General features: G+C 42.3%; 1 protein-coding gene across 1 annotated transcript in view; it reads left to right on the top strand.

Moving 5' to 3' along the window:
* The window catches only part of HHLA1 (HHLA1 neighbor of OC90), a 36,816-nt gene that overhangs the window by 16,515 nt on the left and 5,313 nt on the right, over nucleotides 1-14,988 (top strand). The window contains exons 8-14 of the mRNA XM_064384142.1: nucleotides 1,292-1,348; nucleotides 1,452-1,538; nucleotides 3,562-3,810; nucleotides 6,115-6,360; nucleotides 8,570-8,638; nucleotides 9,013-9,087; nucleotides 13,607-13,760. Coding sequence (XP_064240212.1) covers nucleotides 1,292-1,348; nucleotides 1,452-1,538; nucleotides 3,562-3,810; nucleotides 6,115-6,360; nucleotides 8,570-8,638; nucleotides 9,013-9,087; nucleotides 13,607-13,760 — 937 coding nt within the window. The remainder of the gene's footprint in view (nucleotides 1-1,291; nucleotides 1,349-1,451; nucleotides 1,539-3,561; nucleotides 3,811-6,114; nucleotides 6,361-8,569; nucleotides 8,639-9,012; nucleotides 9,088-13,606; nucleotides 13,761-14,988) is intronic.

Raw genomic sequence — 14,988 nt, 5'->3', positions numbered from 1 at the left:
ATTTATAAGGTGGTTTCATGTAACCCCCAGGAAAATAGGGACCCATTTTGAAAAGCATGGATCTATTCCACGGTCTAACAATTGGTCTCAGCAGAAAGATGGTTTGATGCACTGTGAAGCAGCTACTGTTTTAAAAGCGGGAGGAAGGAAGAAAGAGAAACAGTAATAGATACCACTAGGTGTCAGATAATCTTCCAAGGGCTTTCCACGTATTCTCTCAATGGATCCTCACTGCAACCTTATGGGACAGCTACTATATTTATCCCTATTTGACAGGTGAGGAAACTGACACAGAGTGGTTAAGTAACTTGTTCAAAATCACTCTGCAGAAGCAGCATTCTAATCCAGGTGATCTGGCTCTTAGCCTGTGCTCTTTACTATGCTGGTATATATAATAATAGTAATACATTAATAATAATGATAATGATTACTCTAGCTACCATGCTCTTCTTTTTTTATTATTATACTTTAAGTTCTGGGGTATATGTGCAGATCGTGCAGGTTTGTTACATAGGTATATACGTGCCATGCTACCGTGCTCTTCTATCTGCTGCGCACCATATCCAGTGCATCACTCCCATTCTCTCCTTGGATTTTCATGTAATTCTATGAGAGACATGCAACCCCAAGTCCACAGTTCTTTAGGCAGCATCGTCAGGGAAAAGTATGTTTAGGGAACTCAGAAGTTTTCAGGCTTTTGAAGATCTAATAGGGTGTCCACGCCATACCTGACGTAACCTCTCCAACGGCATCCAGAGGAGCCCAGTGTAATCAAACATATTAATAGTAATTTAGCAAGATGTTCAGCTTTTTACACCAAGTAGGATAAAGATGATCATAGCCTCACATTTTTCAAGTCAGGTTTTGCCACCAAATGAGTTTTGGTACCAAGCTCACACAAAACATGTGATCTTACAGAGATTTAAAGATTTAGGAATGGCAAATAAGGGATTGTGGGATTTGAATTGTCACCATTTTACAAAGAGGTAAACTGAGTCCAGGAGCGGTCAAGCAGTTCATTCATGTTTGCACAGCTAGTAAGTGGCAGAGCTGATGTTGTAACCATGGAAGCTGACTTCAGAGACTCTTCCCTTAGCCACTACACCATCCCTCAAACCCAGCCAGATAAAATAAAGAAACCAGAAAATCAGGACTGTGTTAAGGGTAGAGTCAGCCTTATTTTCCTATGTTATTCTAAGTTAGGTACTTTCAGCTTAATTTTCGTTTCAGCCAAAGACTTACAGCTTCAGACCCATTGCTAAGTCCTATTGTGTACTGGCTTGTCTTACAGTGAGTCAAAGTAATGAATCAGATTGCATCTTCATCTGCGTGATGACAGGAAAGTCAGGTAAACCACTAGCCATTTTTGACAAGCTCTCTGTGCTGAGAATTAGACACAACTGTCCAGCAATGAAACCCAAGATCTGACCCTGTTAGTGTGATTTTTGCAGGAAGGAATCTTTCTGACTTCTGGGAGATGGCGGAAAAATACCCTGTTATCAATTACACATTTACCAGTGGCATGTCTGGTGTTCTGGGTGAGTACAAACCTCCCAAACTCCTCCCATAGACTCTCCAGACCAGGGTCCCACCTGGCACACTAAGAACTGAAAGCTGCCCTCAGGCATTATGTTTAGCTCTACCGTGTGCAAAATCAGAGAACTTCACCATTTTAAAAAAAAAGGAATTTCTGGATTCTCTTGCAAAAGGTCTGGGAATCCTAGATCCTCCCCCCAACACATGGCAATAAGCAACTGGAGCTGAGTTGCTGCCACCCTCATTCCCTATTAGGAAGGGCACCTTTTTCCTCTTTTCCATAGTCTTCTCTGCCCCCTCTTGCCTTGCACTTTTCTTTCCTCATATTAACTTCTTGGTTTTTTTTTCTTTCATATTAGCTACTTGGTTTTTTTAGATATTTGAATTTGTGACCTGTTCTGGAGACCTGGCCAACCTGTAATATACCCAGTCCCTACTCAACCATGCCCCACCTTCATGCGCCTCTGTGCCAAATTGGTCACGCCGTTGTCTCTATATGAAACTCCTTCCCTGCTTTTCCATATTTCAGAACCCTATTTGCCTGTCAATTGCCAGCTTAGACACTGCCCCCTCTTTTTTAAAGATCCCCCAATCAAAATCGGTCTTTGTCTTCTATGGAGCCACAACACAGCTCTTGAACGTCATTTGGACTCTACGTTACTCCAGGTTGCATCACAATTGACATGTGTGTTTCCTCAGTGAATGAAACTGGAAGGTAGAAGTAGTTTCCTTCAGCCTCACATCCTGCCTTCCCCTCGGTGCCTTGCACATAATAGGCTCTTCTTCACTGTCTCTTGAAGTGCAATGAAGGATACAAGAAATCTGCAATTCCACTTCATGGGCTACTTTGCTTTATATTTATTGTAGGGCATCTTTTGGTTATGCTGTAGCAGGAACCTCAGTTTGTGTGGACAAGGCTACTTGATAGGAAGATGAAATGGGCAGTTGGCAGATTGCCTTTCCCTGTCCAATTCTCAGGACAGATCTTAGGGTTGAGTCAATCTCATTTATTTGGAGAGTCTTTCCATGACGTTTCTACCCACCGGTCTCAATTAGATCTCCCACTTTGTGTTCCTTCAACAAGAACAAATGCTTAGGAAGAGAGAACATATTTACAAGCTGATGCTGAAGTTGATGTGCCTGAAAGCCTGGACCCCGGCTGAGTGATAGTTTAGCTGGATGCACTTAGCCCCGTGTTCAGTTGATCTGGGAGCAAGGCTCAGGCTGGTGATGCATGCAGGTGTTAGTGGGCCCAGAAGTAAGGCAGAGAGAGAAAATGAGGCCGAAAGGCCACTCCTGCGATTGCATAGTTTGTGTTCTACATGCATTCAGGGGAGGTGGGGGTCAAAATGGAATACAGGCTCTACCCACAAGACTATACGCCAGTCTTTGTCTTCCCTATGAGCTAATAGGAGGCTAACATCCTCATATCCACTGCCTGTATCCACTTGAGCCTTCCATAGGGAAGACAGAAGGTAAAACTAATACTTGAGCCCTCTTTCTTCTTTTCTTCATGGAGCAACCAAGGACACTGGTAGATTTCCCTCTGAATTAAGCCCTCCTGCTATCTCTGTGGGAGCCTATTTTTCAAGCTGTTTCTGTCTGGAAGCTTCTAATTCCCCAGAATTCCACTTCTGGTTTTTAGTTGCATCCATAAGGCACATGGAGGAGCCTAATTCCTTTTCCAGAAACATGTACCAGAGCCATGGAGTAGCTGAGGGCTGGAGGTGGGAGAAGGGCTCTGACAGGGTCAGGATCTGTTCACGAAACACAGCAGATGCCTGATACTTCTAAGCCTAACAGCTATGCATTCTGTTCGGTGTCATTCATCACAGACTTTTTTTGCAAATTTATATTTTATCTTAATTTGAATTCAAGGAGAAATACTTCTTTTGGTTTTATCTGATGCTGTTTGGAGAAAGGTTTGAATTGCCATGCCCAGTATATTTGCTGTCCAATGACCTTTCAGTTTTTATGTCCAAAGTGTCAAGCATGTTAAAGTTGCCACTGGCTGCCTCCCTGAAGGTGCAGCTACCAGAGGAACTGCCGGGAGTTCAATGCCCACAACCAAAAGCCAGAAAACCCTACCAAGTGCAAGCCCCGGACGCTGGGCCCAGAGCACACCCTGGACGTCTGCTCTGAGAACCTCTTCCTGGATAGAGACAGCTGCTCTTTCAGAAGGAGAGGAGACCCTGAACACAGGCCAGCCTCCTGAGCTTCCTGTCAGGGCCACAGCCACATGGCTCAGTGCCTCCCACACTCTCCCAGCCTTGGGTAAGATGCTTTCTCACTCTTTCCTCCCCTTTGCTGTGTCTTGCTTCTGTTCCCTCTAGGTTCACATATATAAGCAAAATCCTTACCTTCATTCCTTCTCCACCAATTGAAGTTACGCTCCAGCTTACTTAAATAACAGATCTATATGAGCCAGTATGGGTTCTGTAAGATCAAGCCAAGACAGAAAATGCCATTGACATAATATATTTCTAATACATGCTTTGATGACTTTTTATTATGAAATAGTTTAGCACTCACAAGGAGTTGCAAAAATAATACAGACAGTTGCAAAAATAATACAGAGAGTTCCCCGGTACACTTCATCCAGCCTCCTTCAGTGCTAATGTCTTACATAATCACAGAACATTGTGGGCAAAAGTATTTATATTTCAGCAAAGCATTTAGTGATATCACTCCTGAAATGCACAGAAAATGGTGAAGTGAAGTTAATATTTTATGGCATGGTTAGGTCAGCCTGTAACTGGCTGGATAATGATGCCAATAATATGATGATGACTTGACACCAGTGGAAAATTTGTCACCAGTGGTCTGCAGAGGCTCCTGCCTCCCCAGCCTCTTGTGTACATGAACAGCAGTGTCATCATTGAAGACACAAAAGGCATGCTTATCCTACTTTTCCTATTCGGAAATCATATAAAATGGTAACTCATTAAGAGTCAATATTTTCTCAGTGGGTTCCAACAATGGACCCACTGAGACAATATTGTCATCAGAAATCATTCATTAAGTCATCAGAATTCATTCATTTATTTACTCATCAAAACATATTTCCTTCCAGACGCTAGGCTACCTATTAAAAACATGGCTCTATGAATGTTCCCTCTCCTTCCTGAGCTCTCAGACCTAGAAGGGAGCTCAGGCAAGTAAACCAATAGTGATGATGCAGCCAACAAAGAACTATTATACACAGAAAGCACAGAGAGGGCTCCTACCTTAGCATAGAGGAGACACAGGCTTCCCCAAGAGACAGGAATTGATAGGTGTCAGCAGGTGAGGAAACAAGGATTATTGGATGGTGGAGAGGAATGAAATCAACTCCATTTAATAGAAAAACAGGTTTACTGCAAAAAATTAGCACAATAGCTGGCATCAGGACAATTATACAAAATCAGAAAACTTTCCAGGGTAATATGACAAAAAGATGTTATTTCTAGTTGCAAGAAAAAAATCATAAAATGCCTACCTATAAGCCTACACATAGAAGTGCTGGTTTTAAACAAAGAAAGCAAAATTTTAATGAGAGTAATTCAGGAATATTTAAATAAATGAAGAAATATACCATGTTCGGGTGGAGAAATCTGAGTATTTTAAAGAAGGCAACTGTCCCCAGCTTAAGTTATAAATGTAAAATTATTCAATAGAATTTGTTTTTGTAAAACTTGAAAAAACCGACTTTAATTTCTACTATGGGAATAAACAGGTAAGAACATCCAACATTTTTTTAAAAGACCAATGAGGGAAGATATTTTTATTTTATTTTTTTGAGAGGGAGTCTTGCTCTGTTGCCCAGGCTGGAGTGCAGTGGCTCAATCTCGGCTCACTGCAGCCTCCACTATCTATCCAGGTTCAAGCAATTCTCCTGATTCAGCCTTCCAAGTAGCTGGGATTACAAGCACCCACCACCATGCCCGGTTATTTTTTTGTACTTTAGTAGAGATGGGGCTTCACCATGTTTGCCAGGCTGGTCTCGAACTCCTGACCTCAAGTGATCTGCCTGCTTTAGCCTCCCAAAGTGCTGGGATTCCAGGCATGACCAAAGATTTGTCTTTATTAATAACAACCCTGTTATGTTGGAGGGCAGGTGTTATTATTAATATTAGTATCCTTCTTTTCATGAGGAAGTGAAAAAGAGTTAAGTAATTTGCCCCAAAGTTCATGGAGGAGACAGAGGCACAACTAATCCATTTGAATTGCCTCACCTCAGACCCCACAAGCTTTCCACTAAGTCACATGATTAGCGATGTATTACATAAATTTGAGGGACAGCCAATTGACCCCCAAACACAATGCCTGGAGGTCCTAGAGATTTGGAGGAGTGTTGAGTGTGTGTTTGTGTGTGTGTGTGTGTGTGTGTATGTGTGTGTTTATTAGTGCTTAGGAAAACAGACATTAGTTTGGTCCCTTTATTTCAGTTCAGCATAATGTTTAAGCCCCTGGATGGTCTGTATTACACATGCACATTGTGTTTGCCTTTTGATAACGTTTCAATGTCTTGGCAATTTTACATTTGAATCAAAGTGGTCAAGCATGTCAACTCCCTGTTACTATCACTTTGAATTGCAGCTACCAGGAGGGCGGCCAGAACTCAGTGGGTGACAACTGACAGACAGACATGGGCTTCCGTATCGTCCGTGCCCTGGACTCAGACCAGCAGTGAGAAAAAAACTGGAGGGTATCCCTGGGAAACTCGTTCTTCCCCACCGGCTACTGAAGGGGCCGAGGAAGCCATGAACACTACAAGCCTTTTGGCGCCTCCTGCTGGGATGATGGCCACACCTGGCAGCCCATCCCAGTCCAGCCCTACCTGGGGTAAGAGAGGATGCTCACTTCTACCTCTCCTGTTTTAAATTCAGCTTAGCGTTGCGTGTTTTGAAAACCTTTCTAAATTTTTGAAATATAACACACATACAGAAAACTAAGAAAACATAAGCAGTATAATTAATGATCATGAAGCAAACTCTTCCTTCTTCTTTCCTTGGCACTACCTCTTTCTTCCCATCTGTAGATGAATGAAAGCTCCCTCTTAACAGACCCCTAGTTTCTCTCTTTTATGTAATCCCACTCCCCAATTTCTTCTCCGTTTCCCTGTTTCATTGTCCATTAAACAAGTGACCCTTAGAAGTAAACATTGTCCACTCAAGACAGTTCAACTACTTTTTGCCTGGTATTAATACACATTCATATGATCACATTAATTACATATACATTACATGCATGTAATGTAACATAACACATACCTTAGTTGCATATACAAATAGTACACCTACATTAAAATAGGCTCAAAAGTCTCAATTGCAGGCTCAAAATTTCAATTGCACAAACTGTTCTGGGAATGCTATTTTGATAGCTTCAATTACATAAACATCTGATGCAATTGCATGAGTGTCAGAGGGTTAGGCATTATGTTTAGGAGAAAAATAAAGTAAGCGTGTTTCAGTTTAGCCTGCTGGACTGCAAGAGCCAGCACAGCTCTGGGACTATGAGCGCTGGTCTCTACATTACAGCTGTGTTGAAACCTTGCCCGACCACTTTGTGTCCTTAGGCAATTTTCTTCAACTGAGTCCTGAAACTTTCAGAATTGTTGGGATGATTAAAATAGGTGGTGTCAGTTCAGCGCATAGCAGCTGGGAAGCACTCAATAAATGGCAACTCTTACTAACCTGTCCCATCCTACCCACAGCAGGTCACTGCCACCAGCCTTGGGAGACACACTTTGGAAAGGGTAGTGGCCAACAGGATGCCTTTCAGAGGAGAACATGCATCTGCTCTTGGCCTCAGTCCCTTTCAGGACTAATTCTCTGAGATTCTATAGAGAAGCAAACTCTGTATTTGGGTGTGGCTAAGGCCACTCAGCTTCTAGAACTGCCTAGAAACATACCAGGGCAGCAAGCGTCAATAGGTGTCTTCTGTCTTGGGGACTCGCAGTCAAATGCCTGAAAGCAAGTCAAAAGACTATCCTGACCCATCCTAAGAAAATAACAGGATTGCCTCATGGAGTTCTGTCGCCTTCCTGTCATCATCTGTGTGCAAATGTGTCACACTATCCACCTCTGGTGCTTACACAGCACTAGGAGTGGAAGTGTGTTGAATTGGACACTGTAACACTCACGGTCCTAGCAGAGGCACTTAATAAGTAACAAGCAGTATGACAACTGGGATGGATGGACCCAGGCACTGTGCCCTGCCTGCTGCTCAGTCTCACCTCACCCCTCTACCTTCCTCCTCTACACTGCAGACACAGCACACTGCTTACTGCTGACATCTCCAGGTCTTTATTTATGCACTTTGCTGTGCCTACAAAGCCCACTTTCCTCCAGATCTGCTGTGCTGCTTGACTCAGAGTAGATGTCACCTGCCCCAGCTGAACTGGGTGTCTATCACCTGTGCCCCGGCTGTTTCTCAGCCTCACCTCTTTCCTTCCACTATGAGGGAACTTGCCTGCTCGAGCTTCTGTCTCACTCATATCCTACAAGGAGACTGTATTGCTGGTTTCGCCAGAGGCCAGAATCTTAACAGCGAGGATCAAGTCCTGAAGTGACCCTTAAACTAAAGCTTCATGAACCCGATATAAAAATTCTTGAACTGAGCCCATACTTGCTCATGAAAATGGCAGGCAATTTATCGGGGGTGGGATGGAGCAAGGTGTACACTAAGACTCAGAGGAATGAGAAGCAACTCATTTTTTCTTTGCCCAGCAGCACCCACATTGGACACTTCCTGCACAGCACCATTGCTCTCGCATGCAGGGTCACCATACCTTGCCAATGTTATCTGCTTTTCAGTGGCACCCATCACGCTGTATTACAGCCATGACGAGATTTTCCCATTTCCTCTTCCACACTGGGAGCACCTCCATTGTGGGTTCAGTTTCTTACTCATCTCTGCTTCTTAAAGCCCTGCCTGGTACCTGGCTTAACCAACATTTGTTGGATAGGGCAGGATTGGTCGCCCTGGTCCTCTTCTCCCTCAGGGCCCCTTAGAAGAGATGCAGGCTCACCTTTCTCTCATCTCCTCCCAGGAGCATTCACCCATGGCACACAGACTGCGAGTCCAACCAAGGCAACGGCCCCCAAAGATCCACAGACAGGTGAGAACGCACCGTGGGAGAGAGAAACTCAGTACGGAAGTGGAGGTCCGGGTGCGGGGGATGGGAGGGGCGGGAAGCTTGGGGACAAGGGCACGGTGGGACGGGGTACCAGTAAGCAATCTAAGCAGGTTATTCTGCTTTATTGTTTCCAGCAGAAAAAGAGTCAGAAGAGCTGGTTTATAAGCGTTGCCTTGCTGCTAAATTGCCGTGTGGTCTTTCATAAATCACTTCCCTTTTTTTTTTTTTTTTTGGCTATCAGTTCCCTATAGCTTTCAAGAATGCTGTATCTTTAAGATGTTATGAGTTTCTCGCTGTGTGTATCACCCAAGGTAATTCCGTTTTGACTTCGGTAAGGCCATTCTTATCCTTTGCACGTGATCTCCCTGCAGAGTGGCCATTCACCCCTGGGGAAGAGCCAGTCCTGGTCCCAAGACCCCATCAAGTTTCAAGTAAGTACCAGTGCCCAGTCACTACTATTGCTTGTGTTTATTTTGAACAAGGTCGTGTAGTAGAATAAAGAGAGATTCGTTTGGTAAATTTAGAGTCAAACTGCTGGGATTTAAATCTTAGCTCAGCCGTTTACTGGTGAGGTTGCCTCCAGTACTCAACTTCCAGGATTCAGTTTCCTCAACTGTAAAGCAAGAATAATTGCAATTTTTGTAGGCACTAAAAAAGCCTGTTTTTTTTTTTCTTTCTGACAGAGTTTTGCATTAAGTAAGATAATGTGTGTGGAAGTGGTTTGGAAGAATAGTGCTCTGTAGAACTTAATTCAATCAACTTTTATCAAGTGAATGTCTATTGAGCAGCATGCTGGGCACTTTGCAAATAGAAGCTGCTCTTACAATGAGCAGCATTGTTAGCAGTGAAGGAGGAAGGAATGAAAAAGGTGACTCCAAAATGCAACCTCATCTGCTTGGTGTGATGCCCTGTTGTTCTGTAAAGGGATACCCTCCCCTTTCCACCCTGCACAGTTAATTCTTATGGATCTAGAAAAAGACCATTTCCTGGGTCCGTAGCTCTGTTTTCAGAAGTCCTGACAGAGGCTGAGGACTTGAGCTGCTACGGTTTTTGCTGCATTTTTCCAGCTTTTGGACGTCTCACTCTGCTCTTTTCTGTTGAGCCAGTTTCCATAAGAAAGAAATGGACACAATGCTAGGGCTTCAAAGCTGCCTGAGTCCTCAGGCTCCTCCCACTCCTGAATACCTTTGTATACCAGTTCCTGTACCATCCAGGCATATGTCAACAGGGCATCATTAAACTGCTGGAGCCTGCCCCGTCTCCTTTTTCATGTCACCTCAGATCTGCCCCAGCCTTACTCTCAGCCTGCCATGAAAAATGAATGAAAGATTATGCTACTAAGGAAATTGTATCCCTTTTCTCCCAGGAGTTCTAAAGAAACAGGGTGGTGCAGATGGAGGCAGCTGTGAGATCGAGTTTTAGAAAACAGGTTGACTATATCTGTGTCTATGTCTCTATTGGTGTCTGTGTCCATAGCTACATCTATATCTGTATCTGTATTCATGTATCTATAGCTATCTGTATAGCCATATCTATCATCTATCTGTCTATCTTGTTAGCTCTATCTACTTTTTTATCTAATAGGTATTTACCATGTCTATCTATCTATTAATCTACCCACTCATCTGTCATCTATCTAATAGATATTTATCCAAGCTATCTATCCATTCTTCCTTTAATCAACCCACCTATCCATCATCTACCTAGTTATCATCTTTCTATCTATCTTTATTTCTTAACTTCCATATCATAGACATTCACCTATGCATCTACCATCCATCTACCTACCTATGTAATGAAAAATATAATTGTAAGTTAAAGGAGTTCTGGCATTTCTCAGTAACTTATTCTGCTCATCCAGAAAAAAAAAATCATGCCACAAAGTATTTGGCATCCACTCATTCATCCATTTAATAAATATTTATTGAGCTCCTACTTACTTCCAGGCACTAACTATGCTAGGCCTATTTTTACTCTCTCTTCACAATAATTCTGCAAGAGAGGTAATATCTCATTAAGGAATTATGATAAATTCTACATATAAAAGGAGACTGCATTTTGACCCCAGATCTAATTTCAAACCTTGTGTTCATTCCATACCTGCGTGTCACCTTTCCCAAGATACGCCATATGTAAAAAACAAAAACTACAATTGAAAGAAAAAAAGTGGCTAGATTCTTGAGAGATGTAGCAACTGCTATGTATATCCAAAGAGGAAGAAATTACCTTCAGGTGAGCGGATTGTTCAAGAGTTTACCAATTGAGTATGTGGCATCTGAACAAGGTGCATTCTAAGCAAAGGCAAAGTTTAAGCAAAGGCTCTATACCTTAAAAGGACTGATGTTTCCCAGGGACTGAGAAAGGCCTGTGGGGCTAGAACTCTGGTGCTGAAAGTGAGGGTAGTGTGGAATGAGGCTGGAAAGGCAGCCAAGAGTGAGATTAACAGGGCTTTGTCACCACAAGGAGTGTAGACTTCTGAGGCAAGTGAGAGTAGTATGATCAGATTTGTGTTACAGAAAGGTTTCTCTGACTACAGAATGGGGAGGAGTGGGAGAGGCTGGGAGCAGGGAAACTTGTGAGGTGATGGTGACTGTGTGGTTAAGAGAGACTTGGAAGATATTTAGGAGATAGAACCAAGAGGATGCAGTGATGGTGGAGTGAGCACAAGAGGGAACCAAAAATCATGCCCAAGTTTGAGCAATTAAGTGGATCTCCCAAGTGTCATTTCCTGAGTTGGAGAAGCTTGGATGGGATGGGGTGGGGAAAAGGACATGGAAATCAAGCCTTGGGAATGTTAATTATGTTAAGTAGTGAAGCGTGATGGTTATGAGCACAGGCTCCAGAGTCAGATCTGGCTGGAGTCACCCCCTGTTGCATGACTGATCCAATTGCAGAATCACTCAGACCCTCTGTATCCTCTTCTGTATATTTCTGATGTCTACTTCACGAGATTTGTGGGAATTAGAATAAATAATACATGCAAAGATCTTAGGAGAGTGCCTGATACATAGTAGGTGCACAATAACTGATAGAGAAAAAATCGTTACACGTTGATGGAAATTGGTCAATGTTCCAGAGGGTTTAATGTTCTAGTTAACTCAGAATAAAATACTTTCTTTCTACCTTTTTAAAAAGTCTTCTGCTAATATTATGAGCCCTGTCTCCACTTCAATAAATATATTACTAGTCAGATGTGGTGTCTCACACCTGTAATTCCAGCTCTTTGGGAGGCTTAGGTGGGAGGATCTCTTGAGCCTAGGAGTTTGAGATCAGCCTGGGCAACATAGCAAGACCCCATCTCTACAAAAAGTAAAAAATGAAAATAAGTAATTAGTACTAGATTATAATTTTGAAAATGTTCAAACATGACAGAAAAAATATTAAATGAATACATGTCAACATGTCAAAGATATTATTGAACTCATTAAGCAATGAGGAAACCAGAAAGATGTAAAAGATGGTTCAATGTAGAATTTGAGGGAAAAAGATTTATGTAATCAGTCAAAGGAATTCTCAAGTGAATTGATGTCCCACAGCAATAAACTCTTTCTTTTTTTTAACTGGACAAAAATCAATTGCACCTCTACCAGACAAAATTCATTTACATTGCTATGGACACAAATCATTTGCATCGCTCTTAGACAAGAATTATTTATATTGCTATCAGTTAACATCTACCCTTTGATAGCTGTAAAATCACCCATCCAATAGAAAGTCAATTAGTGGTGCACAATCCTTTTTACCCAGACAGTCCCCAGACAGTCTGCTAGACAATAACCAAAACTGCATTAAAAGGATACTCAGTAATCCTTTTTGCTTATACCAGGTTTTAGATAATTTTTCCTGATAGTGATTAGTGAATGCCCATTGGAAGACTATTAGTAATATTATAATACAACCTTCCAGTCCCTAGAAAGTAAGCTCTGTGAGAGGAAGGCCCTTTTTCTTCTTAATCATTGTTGTATCTCTAGTGGCTGCCATCAGTGCCTAGCATGCAGTGAAGCTCAGTAAAGATTTAATAAATAAATAAATAACAATAATAATTGCTATTGTTTATTGTTCACTTTATGCCAACAACTTTGCAATATGCCTTGTATAAATTGTCTCATTTAATCCACCCAGTCATCCTATATGAGAAGGATGGGCCTTCCTCTTTTTCCATGTAAGGAAATGTAGGTGTAGCCATAGGAAGCTATCTGAACCTCGGGAGATTCCAAGAAGTTGGAATTTTTATTAAAAATGATCTAGTCTTTCCTTATGTTATCTTTGGCCTTCCTTCTCCTAAAAGCTGCAAATTAAACAACACTGAAAATCTGGTTCATGGAAACATAATTAACTTTCACTTGATGGAAACAGAGAACTCACAAACTCAGAGCTGGACTCTCCAGTGACCCAGCATGCCAGTCTCATCTTTCAACCTGCCCTTCCTTCTCTCCTCCTTGCACACACAGGCTCACATGTAGGCAAATACACATCCATATGCTCTCACATGCATGCACATACACACACACACATGCACACACGTACCCTGTGCACACACATACGTATACATACCTCATACCCCTATCCTCCAGTTTTTCTCCAATCCCCCTCAGTAAGTCACCCCTTTACATCATTCAGAGTCATTGCATGCTCTGTCCCTTACACCAGAAATGCCCTCCACCTGATGCATTTCTATTCAACGTCCTAGATCCCTGTTTAATATTTGCTTCTCAGTGAAACTATCTCTGTCTTCCTACTGGAACTTCATCGCCACCTTCTTTCCACCCTTCTCTTAAAACTTTCACAGTAGCTTTATTGGGTAATGGTGAGGAGTGCTATGTTTACCTGTCTGTCTCAGAGCTACATGAGATCAGGACAAGACCATATTCACCTGGTGCAGGGCTTAACAAAGAGAAGATGCTTGCTAAACTCTTACTGATTTGATTGATCTGGGATTGCATCTTCTAGGGTGTCCTCAGCCGCTCTTCAAGGTGGGAGCCATGGCAGCTGCTCCTCTCACCCTGGCCATCCAGAGGCTCAACCCATGCCTGATGGAGCTGTGTCGCTTCTTTCAGCAATGCCTTTGCATGAGCCAGAGGAGTCCCAGGACAGAGGACATGAGGTAACCTGGCCCAGTGGCTTCTTTTCACATCCAACATTTATAGTTTTCTTATTCTGTGTGGCTTTTCTGCAGGCCGCAAGGCAGCGAGTCAGGCAATAGGCAATTCACAGACAGGTGGCAGGGGGTCCCTCAAGGAAAGCAACTCTCCAGTGAGTCCTCTACTAGACAGTCACATCCTTGAGATTCATGATGGAATCTCATTCGTTGTTGGTCCCCAGAACCAAGTGCAGTACCTGACACAATAAGTACAATTGAGTTTAGTTGAATTGAAGTTAAGTTTAGTTGAACTGGAGTTGTGATGAGTTGACCTGTGTTGAGTTGAGGTGAGTTAAGTTGAATTGTGTTGAGTTTAGATTAATTGAGCTATGTTGAGTTGTGTTAAGTTGACTTGTGTCATGACAAGTGGAATTATGGCAGAGGATCTTGAGTGGTTCTTTAACCCAAATGCCCTCAGCCTGGTGAGATTTGCTAGGAGAGAATAAATAGAAGATATGTCTATCTAAATTCCAGTTCCTTCATAAATCCCTAGAAAGCAGACCCTGTTTCATATTAATAAGGTCTAGCCATGGACATTTTCTGTCCTACAATGCTGACATACTATTCTTTCTTCTGGGATTTATTCTTGGCTGTAAATGCAGAACTAAATAACATAGATGAATACTCCTGCTCCAGTGGTCTGGAGACTACTCTCAGGATCCATCAGCTTTTAAAATTTCTGCCTCTGAGTCTCAAGCCCAGGTGGGCAGCCATTTCCTACCACCCCTTTCCAGCTGTAATCTTTGATCCCCTGTTGGAAGGACGTTTCCTCATTCACAGAGAGCATTAAGTAAGACCTATAGACCCACAGTCCAGGCTTATTCTAAAGAAAATTTTCACAACAATACTTTCTGTATTGTCTAAAATAGCCCACTTTTGGAGATCCTTTACTCACTAACTGAACTAACAATGTGTATTGAGTCTCTGCTATATATCTGTGATGCTCTGTGCTAAGCCATGGGGATCTAGAGATGAATCAGAAATAGCCTCAGAAACTGAGGCTTTCATAGTTGGAAGGAAGAAATGGTCATAAACACAAATTAGAATATGGCATTATAGGTAATAGAACCAAGTCACGCGCCTAGGCAAAAACCTGTTAATCATATCCCCTTGGAAAACATCACATTTGAAAACGTTCATATTGTAGATCATGGCTGAATGAATACATGAAAAAGGCATACATTTTCAGAGA

This window comes from Aotus nancymaae, unplaced genomic scaffold (assembly GCF_030222135.1).
Source record: "Aotus nancymaae isolate 86718 unplaced genomic scaffold, 86718_ANA_hifiasm-v0.15.2.pri h1tg000036l, whole genome shotgun sequence".
In the NCBI taxonomy this organism is placed as follows: Eukaryota; Metazoa; Chordata; class Mammalia; order Primates; family Aotidae; genus Aotus; species Aotus nancymaae.
Note: the sequence above shows the minus strand (reverse complement) of the source record. Positions and strands in the feature narration are given on the sequence as shown.